A 21325-nucleotide genomic window follows, 5' to 3' on the forward strand; every position below is an offset into this window, starting at 1 on the left:
TGGATGGAGATAAAAACACTGGTGAAGAGGTGAGGACTCTGGCGATGGAGGTTCCCGCATGGGGTCCTTCATGACCCAGTGATAGGAAATTCGGTCAGGGAAAAGATTGAGGAATATTGGGCCCTCAATGATACAGGGGATGTTATCGCAGGCACGGCATGGGAGGCCTTTAAGGCTGTGATAAGGGGGCATGTGATAGCCCTCAAATCTGCCAAAGATAAGCAGTGATATGCATGGGAGAAGGAATTAGAGGCGAAAATGGCGGACATTCGAGGGAAACTTGCCCGTACGCCCCCTCTTCGCCTGAAAAGAGCGCTAAAGCAAACTGAGGCCCAACATAATGCGCTCCGCACAAAAAACGCACAGAGAAACCTCCTATTTCTTCGTCATTATTATTACATGAAGGCGAATAAGCCCGACCGGTACCTAGCCAGGCAGCTGAGAGCAAAACAGCAGGAACTCTCGATTAAAAGACTAAACACAAGGCAGGGGGTGACAGTAACCTGCACGAAAGATATGGCGGAAGTCTTTAGAGACTATTATCAGAAGCTGTATTTTTCAGATACTCCGAATGGTGAGGCCCAATACTCTTATTTAAGTGAGATAAACTTGCCTCGGCTATCGGAGGAAGAAAGACTCATTGTAAGGAGAAATCAGGGAGGATGAAGTCAGGAAGACCATAAGAGAACTCCGGGTAAACAAAGCACTGGCCCTGACGGATTCACGGCGGCTTTCAAAAGAAATATGCAGACGTTCTGTCCCCCTTGCTAGCGAACCTATTTAACACCTTTAGGGAGGAAGGCACTGTGACAGTCAATGAACGAGGCCAAGGCCTTGGCCTTTCATAAGGCAGGCAAGGACCTATTCCTTCTGAGCTCTTATCGACCTCTAGCCCTAATAAATTTAGATTCCAAAATATACACGAAAGTATTGGCGGCTGGGCTGACTCTTGTACTCACCAAATTAATTAATAAGGACCAATCGGGCTTAATACAAGGCTGTAAAACCCATGACAATATCAGGCAAATCATACACCTGATTGAAAAGATAGGGATCAAGCAAACCCCGGCAGTTCTCCTAGCGTTGGATGCCGAAAAGACATTCGACCGGGTGGAATGGTCAATGCTTTTTAGGACTATGGAGGGTATGGGATTCGGAGATCAATTTATGAAAATGGTCACAGCCAATTACAACACCCCCTCAATCAGAATAGCGTTGAACAGGGAGATCACGGAGAGGGTGGAGTTAACGAAAGGCACCAAGCAGGGATGTCTGCTTTCGCCATTGCTATATGCTGTTTTCCTGGAGCAGTTTCTAATTGGGATCAGAGAACTTCCCATGATTGCAGGGATAGACATGGCGGGCATCCAGTATTGGGTAATGGCATACGCGGACTATATGTTGGCGCTCCTGACCGACCCAATCCCTCCCGGTTGTTTGTCAGGAATTGGAGCGGTTTGGCGTGGTGTCTGGGTTGAAAATAAATAGAAATAAGTCAGAAGTATTGGTTTTAGCAGGGGATGGTGCAGAGATAAACCGGGTGGTGACTTCTTTAAACCTCAAGGTAGCAGACGTCAGGATTAAATACCTGGGGGTAACTCTCACGGGCAGGATGCAGACCCTCTATGGACAGAACTACACAGGCCTTTTGGCAAAAGGCAAAAGAGGGCTTGAGCGCTGGAACACAATGATGATTTCATGGTGGGGCCGCATGGTCTCCGTTAAGATGTCAGTACTTCCTAAATTGCTATATTTCTTTCAGGCTCTACCGATTTCAATCCCCAAGACCTTTTTCCGAGCCCTTACTAAAATAGTACATTCTTTTGTCTGGAGGAGGAAACCGCCAGGGTGGCAAGGTGGGTGTCGTCTGCACTGCATCAAGATGGAGTCTAGATTTCCCACATTTCTTTAGATATTACCAGGTGGCGCAACTATGGGTCATAAAGGAATGGATGGGGGGAGAAGGGCAAACGAAATGGGCTGAACAAGATAGAGCTGTAGCAAGAACCCATCTAGGGGACCTGTTATGGAAGGGCATATATGGTAGACACTCTAACTTGTGAATAAGTAAAGTTATGGGGGCTACTCTGGAAGCATAGGATGATCTAACGGGAAAAGGGGCTATGACGAGTGTGCCGGGCCCGTTTATTCCTATGTTCGGGAACCCGGATTTCCCACCAGGGATGGAGAAGGGGGCCTATGGGAAATGGGGAACAAGCAGGGTGGACTAAGATTGGCGAAATGTACCAGGACGGGGAGGTCCAGTCATTTGAGACCTGCACTAGACTTATAAGGTTGAAAGACTCAACAGATACAAGTATGAAAAGCTTCGCCATTGGCTAGTGACGCCTGCTATTAAACGGGTGGCCGAGAGGGACCTCACACCCTTTGAAAAGTACACCTTAACCAACTCTGGGTCGAAGAAATTTGTCTCAACATTGTATAAGTTTATAAATGTACAGACAGAGGAGCTCAAGTGGAATTACATGATAAAATGGGAACGAACACTGGGGGAACCCATCAGTAAACAGCAGTGGAAAGACCTATGGGGGAGTATCCCTAAGCTGACCCGCTCCATCCAATCATGGGGAATGTAGGCTAAGATTGTATTGCAGTGGCACTACATACCGGTGCGACTGAATGGGATGTTCCCAATTCATGCTGGTGGGAATGCGTGGGGGGAAGGTACCTGGAGGCATATATGGTGGGATTGTAAAGGGGTGCAGGTATTCTGGGCTGAGGTGAAATCCCAAATGAAGGTGATGTTCCCATATGTGGACCAATTGGGAGTGCAGGTTTGACTGTGTGGTCTGAGGGATCACACAGCTGAGAAGTATTCAGTGACACAATGGAGATGCTTTGTGGGTTTAGTTATTATGGCTTGGACAGTGATTGCCCAGAACTGGAAGCAATGTGAACCTCCTGGGGTTTTTAACTGGTTGCAGAAGGTATGGTCCCTGGTCACAATGGAAAGACTGTCTCATAATATACAAGATTCAACTGAGTCATTCACGAAAAGATGAGGGGCGGTCTTGGACTACCTCCAGTAGGACTACATGATGCAATGGTGGCCGCACAGGATCAGGATTTTGGACCTATTTCAGGCTTGAGTATCTCCGCGGTGCTCAGGAGGTTACCATCGATGGGTGGAGGGTGGGGAGTTGGAAGTTCTTAACTCGTTGTTTATTGCTGGAAAATTAATAAAAATATATACAAAAATAGAATTTAAAAAGCAAAGTGCTTGCATCACATGTGTAAAACGGGCTTTGCAAACTAAAGAAAAAAAAAAAGCCTGAAGAAATAAGTAAAATGTTGAATACAAGCTTGTCTGTGCCTAGCAATGAGAAGGGGTTGGCTGCTAGGAAAAACATATGGGCTGTCTATTCAACAGGCTTGTTTTTTTTTTATTTTTATTAAGGACCAAATAATATAAAGTAAAGGTTTTAAACTGCCTTGGCTTGATTTTGCAAGCTTCCAAAAACAGGTTATTAAAGTTGGCAGAGCTAAGGCTTCCCCCAAGAAAGGGACCCACCATAAACTCTCAGATACTAACACCTTTGTGATAATTACTAGGATGGACAGAATCTGGTCTGGGCGGAACTCCCAGGACAAGGAAGTGTGAAGTGGGGAAGGGGCAAAACCTTCAATCAATCTGGGAAACACCCACCTTACTCTGGAGGAAATGACAGTTGGTGGCAGCTGGAGAAAGACAAAAAATGGTCCAGTGACAGACTCAGGACTGCAATTTGCTTCCAAAGACTATTCATTAATAAAAATGTAAAGACTTTTTTCTCTGCAGCAGGACTTTGTAAAAATGTGAAAATCTTGCAGTTTAAAAGTGATTTTGTGGGTTATAATTTGAGACATTGTAGAATTCACTGACACCTTGGGGACAGAAACGGCAAAGAATTGGGGATTATAAGGAAAGTATCCATGATGCCATGATGAATTTTAATACTTTCCTCACTTATGATACTCCACACACGTGTATAAAGTTACAGAATTTTAGGCTGAATCTTTCATACTCAAAATTAACAAAAAGTATTAGAAGGGCGAAACAATGTCAGAGTTCAGAGTTGGAGAGGAATGGTCTGCATAAAATATGTAACCTGTTTATGTAAGTTGCTAAATCGGATTTTAGCTAAAGTAACTGTGAGGTTTTTGCACATTGTAAAACTTGCATCATAAAACTGACATTTTGCCTTGAAATCTAACCAGTTAAGAGCGAGGCAGGGACTAGCACCCTGACCAATCCAGTCGTTTACAAGTGGGCTTAGTTAAGCCTGCCCAGCCATATACTTTTGATGATGTCACTATGCATTATAAATAAGAGTTCCTGACAACTCCAGACACACTCTTCCTGAAGTTCCTGTGCTGCGTTCCTGATCTGCTCCATCCATCTTGCTGATCCCAACTACAAGGCCTAAGCATCGCTGATCCTCCCAGCAAGGCCTCAATTCTGAAATCCCACTAAAATCCCAAATAACCAAAGGGGAAAGCTGTGGTATTTTTTTGAGAAGCATCCTGAAATAGCCTGGATTGCTGCCCATTATCTGCATGCCCACTGCAATCCTGCCATTCGGCTGTCCTTTTCCTGGAGAGTTACCATCCAGTGACCCGAATTGCCCAGCTGTACGCTACCCGGTGACCAGACCTTGCCCAGCTGTCTTTTGCCCAGCTCTTTTGCCAGACGCGCCAGCCGTGTGGTGACCAGACTCTGACTGTCCAAAAATCCCAAAACTCAAGTGGACTGAGTATAATCCCTACCCCATAGAAATACATAGCCTACCTTGTCTTGCCTTTGTCTCTATTCCGCTACCTAAACAATCCTATTTTTACCCTGATAACTTGTTGAAACCGTTTGGAATTATCCTCCTATCCTGTCCTTAACATGCTAACGCCATCTCTTTTCAATTTTGTCTTGTGTAAGCCTAAGCCATTAGTTATATTTTGAGTGATCGGACTGGTTTCGGGCAGGTTTGGGCGCTGGAGTGACAGGGTTGAACTCGTGAATCAACCTTGGATCTTACTGTGTCCATCTTTGCGGGGTCTAGTCTGAATACTCTAGTTTAAAGAAAACCCGTTCTTTTCACAACTGATTTCTTTTCACAACTGATTTCCTTTCCTATTTCACGTCTTCATTTTACTCAAATCGACCCTTTTATATATTGCATATCATATCCAGTTTCATAGCTAGAAACCTATTTTCACCTCTATTGTCCGTGTGATATATATATATATTTCTGAGGCTTGTGGAATCTGCCTAGATCACATGCTGTGCATAGGCCGACATCTAGTGGAAGCTGCGGAGTATTACAGTTTGTTTTTCGAAACTCGAAAATGGGGGTCGACACAGGGCGTGCCAGTAATACTATCCCTAGTGCGACGTCCACTGTACCCAAGATCCCTCCCGCGTATAGGATCCTCAGATTGTTTTTTTCCGCCATACTGGTCGGAAGCATTTTGCGGAGTCCCCTGGCCTTAGCCATACTTTTGCTAAAAATTTAAAATTATAATCTATTTACATCCTTCCCCACCCCAACGTCGAACTTCGACAATCGACGCCGGCTGGAGAAGAAATCGACCGTCGGCTGCTGCACGACGGATTTGGGCCTCGGAAGGCCGCTGGCCTCGGCCCGGGCCTTGGAAGGCCTCTGGCCTCGGCCCTGCAAGTAGGGAGAGTGGGGGGTGGTACATACTCTACACTCTTGGTATATAGGTACACCTTATACATTTCCTACACTTACCAGCCCGCTGCCTCAAGGTGCGTATGGAGGGTACCCCTTTTCAATTCTGCCCCAAGTGCAATCGCAAATACCCTTGGGTCGACAGGCACGCCACGTGCAATCTCTGCTTGCCGAGGGACCACCCCGAAGCGAACTGCAGAGCGTGTAGTAGGTTTAAACCTAAAACACTTAAGGACCGTTCGACGAAGCGTTGGGCCCACCACGCCAGGCAGGCGGCCATGGCAGCGGAGGGCGTCTTCAGCGACGGCAGCGACGCCGTACTTCGGACGGCGAGGGCATTAAGGCGTCGAAAGACAGCCGAGCGCAGGTCCCCGACCTCGGAAGGTCGTCCGGCAGGGCGGCTATGGGGAAGACCCCCGGCGACACAAGCGCTTCACATACTACACACACTAAACACACAAAGTCCAACCGAGACTCGACGACGTCGAGTTCTCGGAAAGAGGCACAAACAGAACTGTCCAATTCGGTGTCCTCTGAGCGCTCTCGGTCAAGATCGCCGCATGACTCCAGGCAATCATCCACTCTTGCCAAGAGTGCCTCGCTCCCTAGGCTAACAGAAGTTCGATCGTCGGGAGACGAAGATGACTTCCACCCCCAGGCCGCACTCCAGGAGTTGGAGCCCGCAGTTAAAACCAGCGAGGCCCCACGCTTGAAGGATAGGGACACCACCCCCGATCCTCGACGCAGGCGTCGAAAACCTCCGGCGCCACTAAAGGACAGGGAAAACATTTTTCCACTCACGGGGAGGGGGAAAAACAGCAGAAGAAACAACCTTTGCACTCTTCCACACCTGTGAAACACACCTCACCCCCTAAACAGACAGACAAAACCAGGTCTGCTGATATGTCCAAAACCAGCAAAGCTACTCAAGAAAAATCCCATAGACTTGCTGAGAGGGTCATCCCCAGTTCCAAAAAATGGTCCAGTGAAGACATAGATAGGGTCATGTCAAGAATGTCGTCTTTGGCAGATTTTTATGATATAAATCCAGAACATTTCCTCTCGTATGATCCACAGGGGGAGACGCCCTCAGGCTCTACTGATCCTATCACCCCGAGTAAGAAGCCCCAGTTTGAAACTCCGATGAGGTCAGAACCCTTCGAGGTGCAACCTTATGCAAGACCATACTCACTGTATCAAGGAGAGGCTTCCTTTTGTGAGGACCAAGAATTTGGTATGATAGAAGAGCAAACCGGGACGGGCTACTATGGGGATGAGGACCAGGAAGAGGAAGAGGATGACCCGGAAACATACAGAGTAGATTCCCCGGTAGAGAACGAAGTCCCGGTTACCGACTCCCCGGTCGATAACCAACCCCTCCTAAACGAGGTTCTCGCACGCGCAGCAGAACATTTCCACGTTGACACCCACGGTGTCCAGGAGGAAAGGGACTTCGCAGAAGAGTTAGTGGGAGAAAGGAGGCCTGTTGCCCAGACCATCCCTATCCTTAAGTCCATTCAGCGGAGAATAGATCCGTCCCTGGTGTACCCGAACCTCACCAGAGCAGTCAATCCCAGGGTTGAAAAACTTTTCAGGGCGGCCCAGTCTGACCCTCTCTATATAAGAGGACATCTGAAGCCAGACTCCCTAGTTGTCAACAACACTCGTAAGAGGGCTGGAACACCCTTGTCATCGTCCGAAGCTCCTCCCGACAAGGAGAGCAAAAAACTATACGGTTTCGGCATGAAAGTAGCCTCAACGTCCGCCTATCAAGCAAGGATTGCAAACTCCACCACCCTGTTGGCCAGCTACAACTGCCATCAGTGGGAAGAAGTCGCGGCACTCATAGCCTCTGCTCCTGAACCTTTAAAGGGCCAGTTAGCTCGGATTTCCGCAGAGGGTAGAGCCGTGTCTGGTTGCATTTTGAAAGCAACCTTCGACGCCGCGGACAACGCAGGCAGATTGATAGCGGAAGGCACTGTTATCAAAAGACATGCAGGGTTACGGCAGTCTGGTTTTAAGGCAGAAACCCAGGCATCATTGTTGGACAAACCGGTGGAAACCGATCTGTTGTTTGGTAAGGCGGTCGAAGACGCACTGAAGAATGCCAAGGACGAATACGAAACACTCAAGTCCCTTGGCCAGTTAACCAACAAACCCCCTAACCAGAGAGGGAATAGTAATTTTCGTCCCCCACGCGGCCAAAATTCCCAGAGAGGATCGGCCTATTCCCAGGGGCAGGGTACACAGTGGAACAACCAACAGTCTACCCAGGGTTACGGCAGGGGTAATAGGAGAGGTTGTGGTAAAGGCAGAGGCAGCCCCAACAAGGGAGGCGGCACGCCTCCACCAAAGCAGTGACGCTCAGTTCAGGGTCCCTTCTCACGCAACTTGCGCTTCAAGGTGGACAGTCGACATTACCAATTCAAGGTACTGCCCTTCGGGATAGCTTCGGCACCAAGGGTATTCACCAAGGTACTGGCGGTGGCGGCTGCACACCTACGCAAGGGAGGCAATCCCAGTGTACCCTGATCTGGACGACTGTCTCATAACGGGGGAAACCCCAGGAATTTGCAGGATAAACATTCAAAGGACTATCGACCTCCTCCACGAGTTAGGCTTCTCAATCAACGAGAAAAAGTCAAGCCTGGTGCCAAGCACCTCCAAACAATTCCTAGGAGCAATCCTAGATACTCAAGAGGGGTTGACCTTTCCTTCAGAAGAAAGAATTCGGAATATACTACTGCAAATTCCGCATTATCAGTCCGGTCAACAAATAACGGTACGCAAAGCAATGCGTTTACTGGGCATGATGGCGTCATGTATTTACCTGGTCCCCCACGCACGCCTGCGCATGCGTCCCATGCTGGAATGGTTGGCGATACAGTGGTCTCAGGCAAGTGGTCAGTGGGACGATCTAGTGGTCGTTTCGCCAACACTGGTACAAAGCCTTCACTGGTGGACAAGAGAGAATCTCGCACAGGGGAAACCCTTTTACGATCCCGAAGTACAGGCAGTAGTCACTACAGATGCATGTCTGACGGGGTGAGGAGCTCACCATCTCCACCACACAGCTCAGGGTCGCTGGTCTCACTCAGTGGCCAAGAACCACATCAACCTGCTAGAGCTTCTGGCAGTATTCAGAGCGCTTCAGGCGTTTGAGCCCCACCTACTAAACCTGTCAGTGCAAATCCGGACGGACAGCACAACAGCCATGTTCTACCTGAACAAGCAAGGAGGGACTCGCTCGCCAAATCTGTCCAAGCTTGCCCAGAAAATCTGGATATGGGCACTCAGACGGAACATCTTCCTGTCATCACAACATGTTCCAGGGGAGCTCCATTCCCTAGCGGATGCTCTGAGCAGAGACTCCCTCCCAGAGGAACACAAATGGGTTCTACACAGAGAGGTCGTAGAAGATATCTCCTCTCAGTGGGGTTTCCCCACTATAGACTTATTCGCCACAAGCGAAAACAGACAATTCCCAGGATTTGCATCCAGGTACCCCCAACCATACTCCCAGGGGAACGCCCTGTGGATGAACTGGTCAGGGATGTTTGCGTACGCTTTTCCACCAACTCCTCATCAGGAAAGTGGTGAACAAGATGAACAGAGAGTCGATGACGCTCGTCCTAGTTGCTCCCATGTGGGCAAGACAACCGCAGGATGGCGGTGTGCGAGCCCATCAAACTTCCAGCCTGGTACAACCTATTGTCCCAGCACCAAGGTCAAACAGTGCACCAGCAACCCAACTCACTGAACCTAGCAGCATGGCTCCTGAAGTCATAGAGTTTGGACATCTCAATTTGCCACAGAGGTGTATGGACATCCTTAAGGAATCTAGGAAACCAAACACAAGGCACTGTTACTTTGGCAAGTGGAAGAGATTCGTTATCTGGTGCCAGAGTAGATCAATCAACCCCGTTGTTTGCACTCCTTCCACTATTGTTACATACATGCTCCACCTGCTGGATGCAGGATTGGTTTTTAACTCACTGAAAGTACACCTGGCAGCCCTGTCGGCTTACACCACTTCCCATAGCAAGGTTTCGTGGTGGAAAGTACCAGTAGTTAAAGCCTTCATGGAAGGAGTAAAGAGACTTCACCCTCCTATTTCAAACCCACCACCATGGTGGGACCTTAATGTGGTGCTAGCCAAGCTCATGGGTCCCCCTTTCGAACCCATGCATAAAAGCAGTCTCAAACACCTGACTTATAAAACGGCCTTCTTAGTAGCTATTACTTCTATAAGAAGGGTCCGTGAAATTCAGGCTCTGTCAGTGCAGGATCCCTTCTTTACTGTCCACAAAGACAAACTGGTTTTACGCACACACCCTAGGTTCTCACCTAAATTTATATCTAAATTCCATGTAAACCAGTCCATCGAGCTTCCGGCTTTCTTCCAGGACCCGCAAAGCTCGGCTGAGGTGAAACTACACACCCTAGATGTGCGTAGGGCGGTCCTCTACTATTTAAATAAGACCAGACCGCTAAGGAAAACAGATCAACTGTTTGTCTCCGTAGCTACAGGCAGAGAGGGGGATCGCGTCTCTAAAGGTGCCATCTCGAAGTGGATTATTAACTGTATCCAGCTGTGTTACTCACTTTCTGAAAGAACTCTGCCTTTCACGCCAAGAGCCCACTCTACTAGAGGCATTGGGGCCACTCTGGCTTTCATTGCAAATGTACCCCTTGACACCATTTGCAAAGCAGCTACTTGGAGCTCTAGTCACACTTTTACTCAGCATTACTGCATTGACACCCATTCCAAGGCAGATACACAAGTGGGACAAGCGGTTCTAAGACACTTATTTGCTCATGACCCTTCTCACATCCCACCTCCTTCTTCAGGTACTGCTCGATAATCTATGCACAGCATGTGATCTAAGCAGATTCCACAAGCCTCAGAAGGGATACATTACTCACCGTAATCGTATTTCTGATGCTTGTATCTGCTTAGATTCACATGCGACCCACCCTTCCTCACCTCTGAGAGAAGGCGCATGATGGCTGGTTGTCTTACCTTTCTGTCTATCTGCTTGGATTATCTGTACTCACGCTACTCCTAATGTCAGAAAAAATACAATCTGAGGATCCTAGACGCGTGAGGGATCTTGGGTACAGTGGACGTCACACTAGGGATAGTATTACTGGCACGCCCTGTGTCGACGCCCATTTTCGAGTTTCGAAAAACAAACTGTAATACTCCGGAGCTTCCACTAGATGTCGGCCTATGCACAGCATGTGAATCTAAGCAGATACAAGCATCAGAAATACGATTACGGTGAGTAATGTATCATATATATATATATATATATATATATATATATATATATATCTCCCCCAGCCCAAGATCAGAGTATTTGACCCGTTTTATTTATTAAAAACCATTTGGGTAATTTAAAGCGGGAATTGAGACAATTGCAAGTTTTCCCACATGTCATTTGGCTGCAGCATGCTTTAAACTTTCCACTCGTTTTCGAATTGTATGCCTTTTGCTGACCCAGTGCCTTGTGATGGCCAGTAATATAACAGATATGAAATTGTGATAAAACATATGTATATTATAATTTACTCACATTCATTATTTTCCATTTCCGAGTCTTATTTTAGGCCTTTGCTAAGGGTTTAAAGTCTGCTTTTGCCTCTTATTCTGTGAGGGAAGGTTGGATTTTCATTCTGCCTCTTTCCTAATCACCTGCTGCTTCTTTCTATCCACTCAGAATTCGATTGGGTTGAGGGAACATTGCAGGGGCAAACCTTAACCTGGGTGCTATCTTTCCTAAATCAAAAAGTGCTCATATTCAATTGTTCTGTGTATATGTTCTAGGAGAAGGGTAACCAAGTGTCTTGATTTCATTTTCATTGTGATTAATATCCCATTAGTGATTGCTGTCCCAAATTAAAAATTGCATGATTTCTTTTGAATTTTAAAATAAATAAATAAATATTGCATTTCACAAACCAGCCTGGTTCATGGTCCATTGTGACCTGGGGTATTTGAAAAGGGGGTGTGATACGAGTTGTGTACCATCTGAAATTGAATCTGCATAAAATAAGGAGAAGGGCATCTCAGTTGTGCGCTACATACTAGGCCGAGACCAAGGTGTGTGTCGCCAGATTGAAATCCTTAACATGACCTAACTATAGCAAGAAAAGTGAGTGGGCTCTGGAAGTGTGAAGCGTCAACTGACAGACTTCTGAGCTTGGGTTGGTGTTCTACACGTCTGATCTGATACTCTCTGATGGACTGACAGTAGTAACTTTCACCTTTTTGCACTGCAATGAGTCTGTTTGACAGATGTATGTATTCGCATACTACGTACAAAATAATGTGACATTTCATTTAAACCAATGTCATGCAATTGTGCCATATTTTGAGGTAAGCTGAAAGAAATCAAATGTGCCAAATCTAGTAATTGGTGTTCGCATTGTCACTGATTCCTTATCTTTCCTTTTAGTATGCGCTGAAGCATTCAACCCTGATGACGAAGAGGAGGACACAGAGCCCCGAGTAAGTGCAGTTAATTCAGTAAAAGTTGATGAGTACTTGCTTTCCAAATCCTTCAGCGGGTAATTGCTGTTAGAATGGTTGAAGCGAAACAAAGGCACACATTGTTAGAATTGTCATTAAGGTCTTTCCTTTTAAAATTCAAATATTAAAGGTCTACTGGTCTTTGTCTTTTAAACTGAGATTCTTTAGTGAGAGCTCCCCAAAAGAGTATCTTGATTTGTGAGGTTACAACACAGCTAAGAAATGTTAAATGCTGCACGCCTTTGAAAAAGGGGGACTCATGACTACAGTTACTTGGGGTCATGATGACAATGTCAGATTGTAGAAAAGGTGTTGGCATATATTGCATGATATGTTGCACAACTCTTTCCAAATTAAATACCATAATAGTTTTCAAATGGAGTCAAATATTTTGAAATATCCTTACCTACTATAAATAGGCTCTGTCTTTGGAATGAATCACAGAGAAAACAAATGTTACCAAGAAAAAGGCTGATTTAAAGTTGCCCCTTGCATTTGCCAGGCTGAGGCGAGGTCAAAAGGTGCCCAAAATACTATCCAATGATTTCAATTGTTTTTAACGGTTCTGTCTGTTTTGTAAATTGTGTAATTAAAAAAGAGGTGGTGAATAAAAGTGTGCTGTCATGTATGGTTTCCACACTTTACAGGTAGATCTAACCTGAATCATGCTTGCTGTATTGAATTTCAATCAAAAAATAAATGGAGGCCTCTCTTGGTGTGCCTATATTGTACATAATGGGATTTCAAAGTGACATGCTTAAGTTTCTACTCCTAGCTCTATACTGAGTATATAATCAGAAATAGTTTCTCTAATGCTTTCTTGTGTATCTCTAGGAACTCTCAAAATTACCCCTTGTATCTCATTAGGAATTCTCATAAATGCTTTCCTTGTATCGCACTAGGAATTCTCAGATGCTCTGCTGAATGCCTTTCATTGCATCCCTTTGGATAATGTTAATTATTAATTTAATTTGAATAACATGTGCATGCTTCTAAAAAGATAATTTAAAATAATTTGTTTCCAGGGATCAAAATTGAGATTGCATAAGCAGGAGCTAAAAGAACCTCCTGGGAATCCAGCATTAACCAGCCACCGAGCACTACCACTTGGGAACAGGGAGCTAGTACATAGTTTTCCGCAAATCTAACTCCCACATATTTATGCCCACTTATGCTTTAAATGTCATATAGAAGTCCTTATGTTTAGTTATTGATTGTCCCAGACGCATACAGTTAAATCCACACAGGTGTGTTTTTTTGGCATTGGTTGGGCTGGGGATCTAAAAGTAACTCCTGGTAGCTGTTGAGGTCAAGCTAGCCACGCTCCTCTAGGCTACAAGAAGGAGCAACATAGCTCCCACCTCCCCTCAATTTCGAACTCTGCATTTCTATTTTGACTTGGTTTGAACATACCTATGTCTTCAGTTGCAAGCAGCTGTCGTCTCCGCTTGGGTGTTTTAGCTATGCTTGTCCTACATTCTGATCTTCTGGCCGTTTTGTGCCTTGCCTGCCTGCCTCCCTACACGGCTGTGGGTCAGCACCTCAACAACCTTCAACTCTGTTCTTGGGCTGCAATGTCAAGCTTATTTTTTGCCCCCTTTTGATACTGTTTTTGGGGCTCATTAAATGTAATCTTCAGTGAGAATTGTTTACTCCTACATTACCCCATATTTTTAAGGACCAATTAAATGTAATCTTGAGTGCGATTTGCGGAGCCTTACATTAACTTACTGTATACTGTCGTGGTTGCATTATCTTGTTAAAAGCTTAACTGCTTAATTGGGGTCATTGTCCTTCCCTTATCTATCTAGATCTCCGTCCTATTTTCCATCTGCTTGGCCCAATTGCTTCATGAAATTAGAGAAGGGAATTTTTCCAAACTGGGTTTTTCCAGACTCTGACATCAAATTGCAAACTGTAACCTTTTAGGCCTTCAATTACTGAAAGTTAAATTATGGTCCGCTAGTTGACTCCCTAGGCTGTTCACCATACATCAGACCTTACTATATCTATTTAACTAATATTCTCAATAACCACGTTTTTTCTAAGCGCTTTAAGAAGGTTTAAATGTGCGTGCATTGACTGCATAGCAGGGGGCCAAAATTCACGTTGCAAGCTACTAGCCAGCCATCTTAAAGTCACTCGCAACCTCAATTCTATACATGCACATCTCTCTCTCACTCGAATTTCAGTAGACAATAGCTAGGGGCAAGTGCACATTTTGCACCCTGCTTGTAGTAAATAAATGAGCTTGGTATGTTACTTCAGACTGGATTGTGTTCTCAGACTTATTCCTCATCTCATGATATATCTATATCCAGCTTTAGCTGCTTTGGGAAAAATTGTGCGTCGATGCCTGTCAACTCGATGTCCCCCGAGGGCCTCCGTCTTGATGTTGATGTCATCACTGGTACATAAAGCATGCACGGCGACCGTTAGCTTCAGTTAAATTTTTCTGCGATCGCTTTGTTAGATCGGCACGCTTTGGCTCCTTCGTGAAACCTTCAGTTACTTTGTGAAAATGATTGCATCCTCGTGGGCATAGTCAACTCCCATATCAGGGTTTAAGAAGTGCCACGACTGCGGCAGAAGATGTCCCTTACGGATCCCCATCGGGTTGTCTGTGGAGTTTGGGATCCGATCAGAAGACATCAGTGTGGATCCTGCCTTTTGATGACAGTGAAATCCCTGAAAGCATGCAAAGGGAAATGAGCTGCAGGTAGGTCACATAAATCCCTTTTGACGACTGTTGAAAAAGCGATCCTCCGATGACTCGAGGGGCAAATATCATCGTCGCAAGAAAGCTTAAAGATGATCTCGATCTACAAGTGGGTCTCGCCACTCGTCTTCACGACGTGCAAAGAAAGTGCATCACAGATCGCCATCTTTATCATAGAGTTCCTCCCCTGAGCGGGTTACTTGCTCGGCAAAATCTGTTTCAACGGCTGAATGGGAGAGATTCAGACTAAAAATGCTTCAGGTTTTCGAGAATGTGACCTCGCCCCCTCGAAAAAGAGTAAGAGCCATGCCCATGTCGAGGGAAAACCTGACAAAGGGAAAAGGACAAACCGTGTGTGCCCTTGAGTCAAGAACATATTCCTTCAAAAGAAGAAACATTGATGTTATCAACGCCGAAAGAATCAACATCCTTGTCGACAAAATCTTAGTCTCAACTGTCGAAACCGTTGATGCAAGTGACTAAATTGTCGATGGAAGTTGAAAAAACTAGGGATACCTTTGTCCCACTGCCAAGAAAGATTTTTTGTAAATCACTTTCTCTCTATATATGAAGAGCATGAACCCTCATCTGATGAGTCGTGACTCTTTGGTTTTCAATGTGTTCCAGAGGCTCAGATATCAGAAGAGTCAAGGATGAAAGATATATATGAGAGACTGCAAACTGCAAGTGGGATAGACCCTTCTCCTAAATTGAGTTTAGAAGACCAGATTCCTCAGACCCTGCTGATGGGTCGTATAGACAGTTAATGTCTAGAGTCATGAAATATGTCGGCTGGAGTAGACCTGCATACATTTTTAGCAGGATCAGCTAACAGATATTTTAGACAAGGTACCCCAGGCGGACCCTATTCTTCCCTTCCATGTAGCCTTACAAAGGCAGGTCAAGACCAACTGGGAGATGCAGGAACTTATTCCAGCGATAAATAAAAAATTGACCAGCAAATACAGGGCCTCAAGCAGTGACACCTTTTATCTGAGCAAGCATCCCACTCCAGAAAGTGTGGTGTACAGGCCACCAGATCTACGTCAAAACAAACTGCATACCAGACAATTCCCCAGACAGAGATGATAAACGCTATGATGCCAAGGCAAAGAAAGTCTTTTCTGCTGGGAGTATGGCCCTTAAGTCGGCAAATGCCACGTGTACTGGCTAAATGTATTTTTACCCCACTGGAATGCATATCAATGGCGGCTGAACATATCCCAGAGGGGGAAGAAAGACGTTTTTAAAAATTAAATTAAGGATGGGGAGGACGCCATGTGCGCGAGTCCCTTCAGAATGGTCTCGACAGTATTAGCAGAGCTATGGCGGCTAGCACTGTAAGGCGCACATTTGCGTTGTTAGCAAAGTCTGGGTTTGCTCTGGATGTACAATCTATGCTTCTTAACATGCCCTTCTATGGCACACATTTATTTGACAGCAAGACTGACGAATGCCTGGAATAGCTGCAGACCTCAAAAGCGGCAGCCAAATTCCTTGGTGTTGCAATCAGACAACCGCAAACTAGCCCGAGTGGAATGTTGGAGGGGCAGTTCCTTTAGTTTTTACTCCTCAGCTGGAAGAGCGAGAGGACTGGCAAGTCAGAGGTCCGAAAAGATTTCCCCCTGGTGGACGGGGAGAGGGGCTAAGACCGCCCAGACAATGGCTGCTTTACCCTCAGCCGCTGCATCAGCCGCCTGAAAACCGCTGAGTCCTTTACCCACAAGACCCTTGTGGGAGGAAGACTCTTGCAGCATCTGCAAGAATGGCAGGGTATTACTACAGATTCATGGGCAGTGGAAACAGTAATCCGGGATTACTACCTTCCGTTTATAAAAAGGCCCCAGGATCATCCACCGGGGAACAACTCTTTCAAAATTCCAGATACGCTCCTTGTGCAGGAAATGTTGACCCTGCTAGAGAAAGGTGGTTTAGAACCAGTTCCTGTTTCAGAAAGGAACAAGCATTGGTACTCCCCTTACGTCCTAATCCTCCAAGAAGGACAGATGATTAAGACCCATCTTGGACCCTTCTTGGATTTAAGAGACTTGACAAAGTTCCTCAGGAAGGGCAAGTTCAAGATGGTTACCCTTTCTCAGATCTGTCTGGCTCTCCAGCTTCAGGACTGGATGATATCACTGGACAGTCAGGATGCTTACTTTCATGTGCCTATCTATCACAAGCACAGAAAGTACCTGAAGGTCGCGGTTGGTGGTTTTCATTATCAATTTTGAGTTCTGCCATTCGGGCTGACCTCTATCCCAGTTGATGGTGGTTGTGGCTGCGAGTCTCAGGAGAGGGGGCACGGGGGATTCACGTCTACCCCTACCTGGATGATTGGCTGATCAGTGCCTGTTCTCCCGATCAGGTCCTGGAACATCTCATCTTCACCTGTCACTACCCCCCCAGACTGGGCTTCTCCCTCAATTTCAAGAAGTCCCACATGGTAACATCTTACAGGCTCCAATTCAACATTTTGAGGTTGCTTGACATCATGGCATCATGCATTTTCCTGGTGCCAGAGGCTCGCCTGAGTGAGAGCTCTGCAATGGGCTCTCACTCAGGGCAATGGACCCAGGACTCTTTATACTGGCCAGGGATGCAGCGCACAATCAAAACGCTTTTAAATTCATGCATTTGGATTCAGCTTTGAGAAGGCAGCCAACCCATCTCACACCCCTCTTAACGTAAACCCTGTGTCGCAATGGACCATGAACCAGGCCGGTGTGCAATGATAGAATATTTATTTATTTTTAATTATGAATAAAAATCAAACCCATTCAATATGGGGCAGCAATCACCAGGGTGGTGGTAATACCACAGTAAAATGATAGACTACACTTAGTTTAACTTTCTAACATAAGAGACACAATGCACAATTGAAAGAAAGCAAGATTACTTCTGGGTAATGCTGTTAAGTGGCACCACAGTTAAGCATTCCCCTTGCAACACCCCTGAAATCCCTGTTAACCAAATTTTGTGTGGGTGGAGTGTAGTAACAAGGAGTCAAATATACTAGGCAAAAATCGGAATGAGAATCGCGCCTTGAAACACTTGTGTATGGGCGCGTTATAAATGCCATATCATATCAATCGGACCTACCACCCCTGAATGGGAGGCAAAAATCGGATGGAGCTCCCTTGAAAAATGAGCAAAATGCCACTGAATTACTGAATGGTGATTTTACATGTGGGGTTGAATGGATAAGGGAAGAATGTGTATGGCTGTATCAAAGAAGCAAGAAAACTTGCAAGCTACAAGGCAATGTACTAAATGGGCATACAGTGTAGAAAATAAACTATGGAAGGAATCACAGTGCAGCAAAAATCACACATGGCAAAATTGCAATTGCTATGTTTCGCAGGTTTAAAATAGCAATACGTCTTGAAAAAATGAGCTAAACGGACAAAATCAGAAAGCAGTTTTAATGCTAAGGTACAAAGGCACATAGCAGGTATGATATGAAAATGAAAGGGTGATTCAGGATGGATGACAGTATGGGATTCTTAAAGGGAAAGGAAAGATCGGCATTTTTAAAATGAAAGCAGTCGCACAGGGAAAATCGGTTTTAAAAGGAAAATGACAAGTTTTACTGAGACTATATTTTAGTGGCTAGAAAAGAGGAACGTTGCCCGCGACAAAGGTTAATTTGCAATTTTAACCCCTTCACGCCGTGTGTCTTTTTATAAGGGAATTAATTCATTTATTCCTGATAGTACTAAGGACTGAAATGACTTGGAAAGAATGGCGCTAACATATGGAGATTACTACGGATTTTCCTATGGACGGGATACACAGAGAATTTTGACAATTTTAAGGATTTTGCTAGGGTATTCATAGGTTTTCTAGGGGATTGGACATAATACCAGGTAACAAAGCAAGGGCTGCAGTTTTTTGGTTCCTGGGGAAAGGAAATACTTACAACAAGCACTTGAATGGAATAGTTTGTACAGCCTACCGGGACACGGGACAAAGGTCTGGTCACTTGGGCAACAGCGGGGCTCTCCTCTAGGGACACAGCAGGGCAACCGGAGCCTGGTACCAGTAGACAGCGGGGTGCGTCAGCTGGGCAAAGCAGGTCTGGTCACTGGATAATCCCAAAAGGGTTCAGCCTTCCCCCTTTTTTTCCCTGAATTATTGGGGTTTTTTTTAAGGGTTTAATTCTGGATAAGAGCTGCAGCCTGGGTAAGAGGTTCTGCCTGGATCTGCTATCAGCTATCCCTGGCCTGGCACTGGAATCTTGCAGGGTGAATGTGGAATGTATGGATCTCTGGATGTTGATTTATGAATGCTGGATTTGCTTGACTCCTGTCTGTATGTCTCCACCTTTTATAGACCGGATGACATCGAAGGATTTTTACTATGTGGGCAGAACTAAGCTAGACGTACCTCCTAAATCTGATAGGTCAGCCTGGTCGCCGCCTCCCTGTAAGCAGATTGGACTGAAGGAAGTGACTCAGTTTTAGTGTGTGTTTTTATGAGGTGCATTGTTATGCCATAGTTACTTTTACCAAAACCAGCTATGACCCAAAACACCTTTATTTACAATTGTTCTCATGAAAATTAGATGGGCAGACTCAATATTTTACAAAGGATATGCTGTTCCGAATCCCAAGTCAGTGCGATGCTGTTTAGTCATTCTGGCAATCTTTCGCCATTTCCATAGAAAACATTTCACCTAAAATTCTACAATTGTCTACTTATATACATATTCTCACTGGGCATATTTTCATTAAACTTCAAAACTGTACCATGTACACTTTCCCCAGAAATGACATTTACTGACGTTTGCATTCCACCACATGTCAGAAAAATCTACAATGTTTAATTTTAATGGTGCAAACATGACACTTACCACGGTCAAAATTGGGCTGGCTTTGTTTCCAAAAGTAGGCAGTCCTTTCAAACCCCCCAGCTACATGTCATGCTGGGGGCAGCTTTGGCCAGGGTTGCTATGGATTCGCTGTTGATCCTAGGCAGCTAAAGCTGAGGAGAGGTGTCGGAGGAAATCACACTTGAGTGGCAGTGCTGTCCATTGTCCCATGCTAGGGGAAATGCCATTCCATCTGACGGCGCACATTCTCACACCTTGGTCCTCTCATTGGCAAAGGGGCTTGGTCCACTTGGGGGGAAGTTCATTTTGTTACCATGGGAGGCAGGGCACTGTTGAAGTTGGTGCCTGCCAAACCTGTTCTGCTGGTCTCAAACAGCTTTCAAACATTTTTTTTCTTTCTTTCACAAAAGCCAGTCTTTTTTGTAAATATATTATACATTTAAACAAAACCCCATCCCCACCTAAAATACTATTTCTGTGCAAGTTGGGATGATTTCACATTTTAACTTTCAAAGTGTTATTTCAATGCTGTTGCTAAAACAAATTTACAAATGTTTATTTTACATGGGTATTTCACCAGATGCAGTTTCGTTAACACACATTTTTAGAACAGCTTGGACGGGTCAGATCAGTTTCATGGCAGGGAAAGGTACTAGAAATAGTTTTCTTTTGTAATTGATGCATAGCCAGGGAGAAGAGCTTTATTTTTGAAGTCCCCTGCCCGCAACAAATTTCTGTGCTCTGCATAGATTTTGCTTGACACACAATGCCATTCAGGGAGGAATGGCCCTCATTAGATGGGGTTCATTTCTGAAGATAGATGGGCATGGCTGTGTTTTACTGGAACCAAACTGTGTAATGTTGAAGGATGAAAAATGGCACCAGTGCAAAGCCATTTTAAACGCAGAACATTTCCTTTTTCAGTTGGAAGTTTTAAGCCGGCAGCATAGCAGCCCTGCACTAGGCTGCTTTTGAATTCTTCTTAATCCTACGTCCTTCCCCTTTCCTCAATACTTATGGGACATTCCTCCGTCCTGTGAGACGGGACAGGAGCACTTTGTAAAAAGCATCAAATTTTTCAAAAATGTGTCCTTCTCTTTTTGCGCCGGGTACTGCACGTGGCCCTAGCCCTGCCCTTCTCAGCTCTGCCTAGTGCGTCGCCCATCAGTCCTTTTCTCCGCACATTCTGGACTGGACGAACTTGCATCTTCGGAAGATTTTTTCTTTCCAATGTCCTTCTCTCCTGCTCTGGCTTAGCGGTCGTGTAGTAGTCTGTCTATGCCGTTTCGGTTAGATTTTCCTAATTGTTCTTCCTGTGAACGACGTTTCGCTAGTGCCGATCCCCATCGTTTGTCTAGAGTGTTTGGTTCCGGACCACCGGTGGTACTCGTGCTTCTACTGCAATTCCCTTTCGGTCCGGGCACTTCAACGACGTCTGGAGCGGTGGGAGGTGGTGTTTCAGCGCGTTCTTCCTCCACATTTTCAGAGTTTCATTGACGAGAAGAAGAGACGCCCGGTAAGTTCTTTCGTTTTTAGAGCACCCCAACCAG

General features: G+C 45.5%; 1 protein-coding gene across 1 annotated transcript in view; it reads left to right on the plus strand.

The window, feature by feature from the left end:
- PRKAR2A (protein kinase cAMP-dependent type II regulatory subunit alpha) overlaps positions 1-21325 on the plus strand; it is a 1246928-nt gene that overhangs the window by 316919 nt on the left and 908684 nt on the right. Inside the window, exon 3 of the mRNA XM_069643325.1 lies at positions 12149-12201. Within this exon, the coding sequence (XP_069499426.1) occupies positions 12149-12201 (53 nt within the window). The remainder of the gene's footprint in view (positions 1-12148; positions 12202-21325) is intronic.

The sequence above is a fragment of the Ambystoma mexicanum genome, chromosome 2p (genome assembly GCF_040938575.1).
Source record: "Ambystoma mexicanum isolate Mex_15411 chromosome 2p, UKY_AmexF1_1, whole genome shotgun sequence".
Lineage (NCBI taxonomy): Eukaryota > Metazoa > Chordata > Amphibia > Caudata > Ambystomatidae > Ambystoma > Ambystoma mexicanum.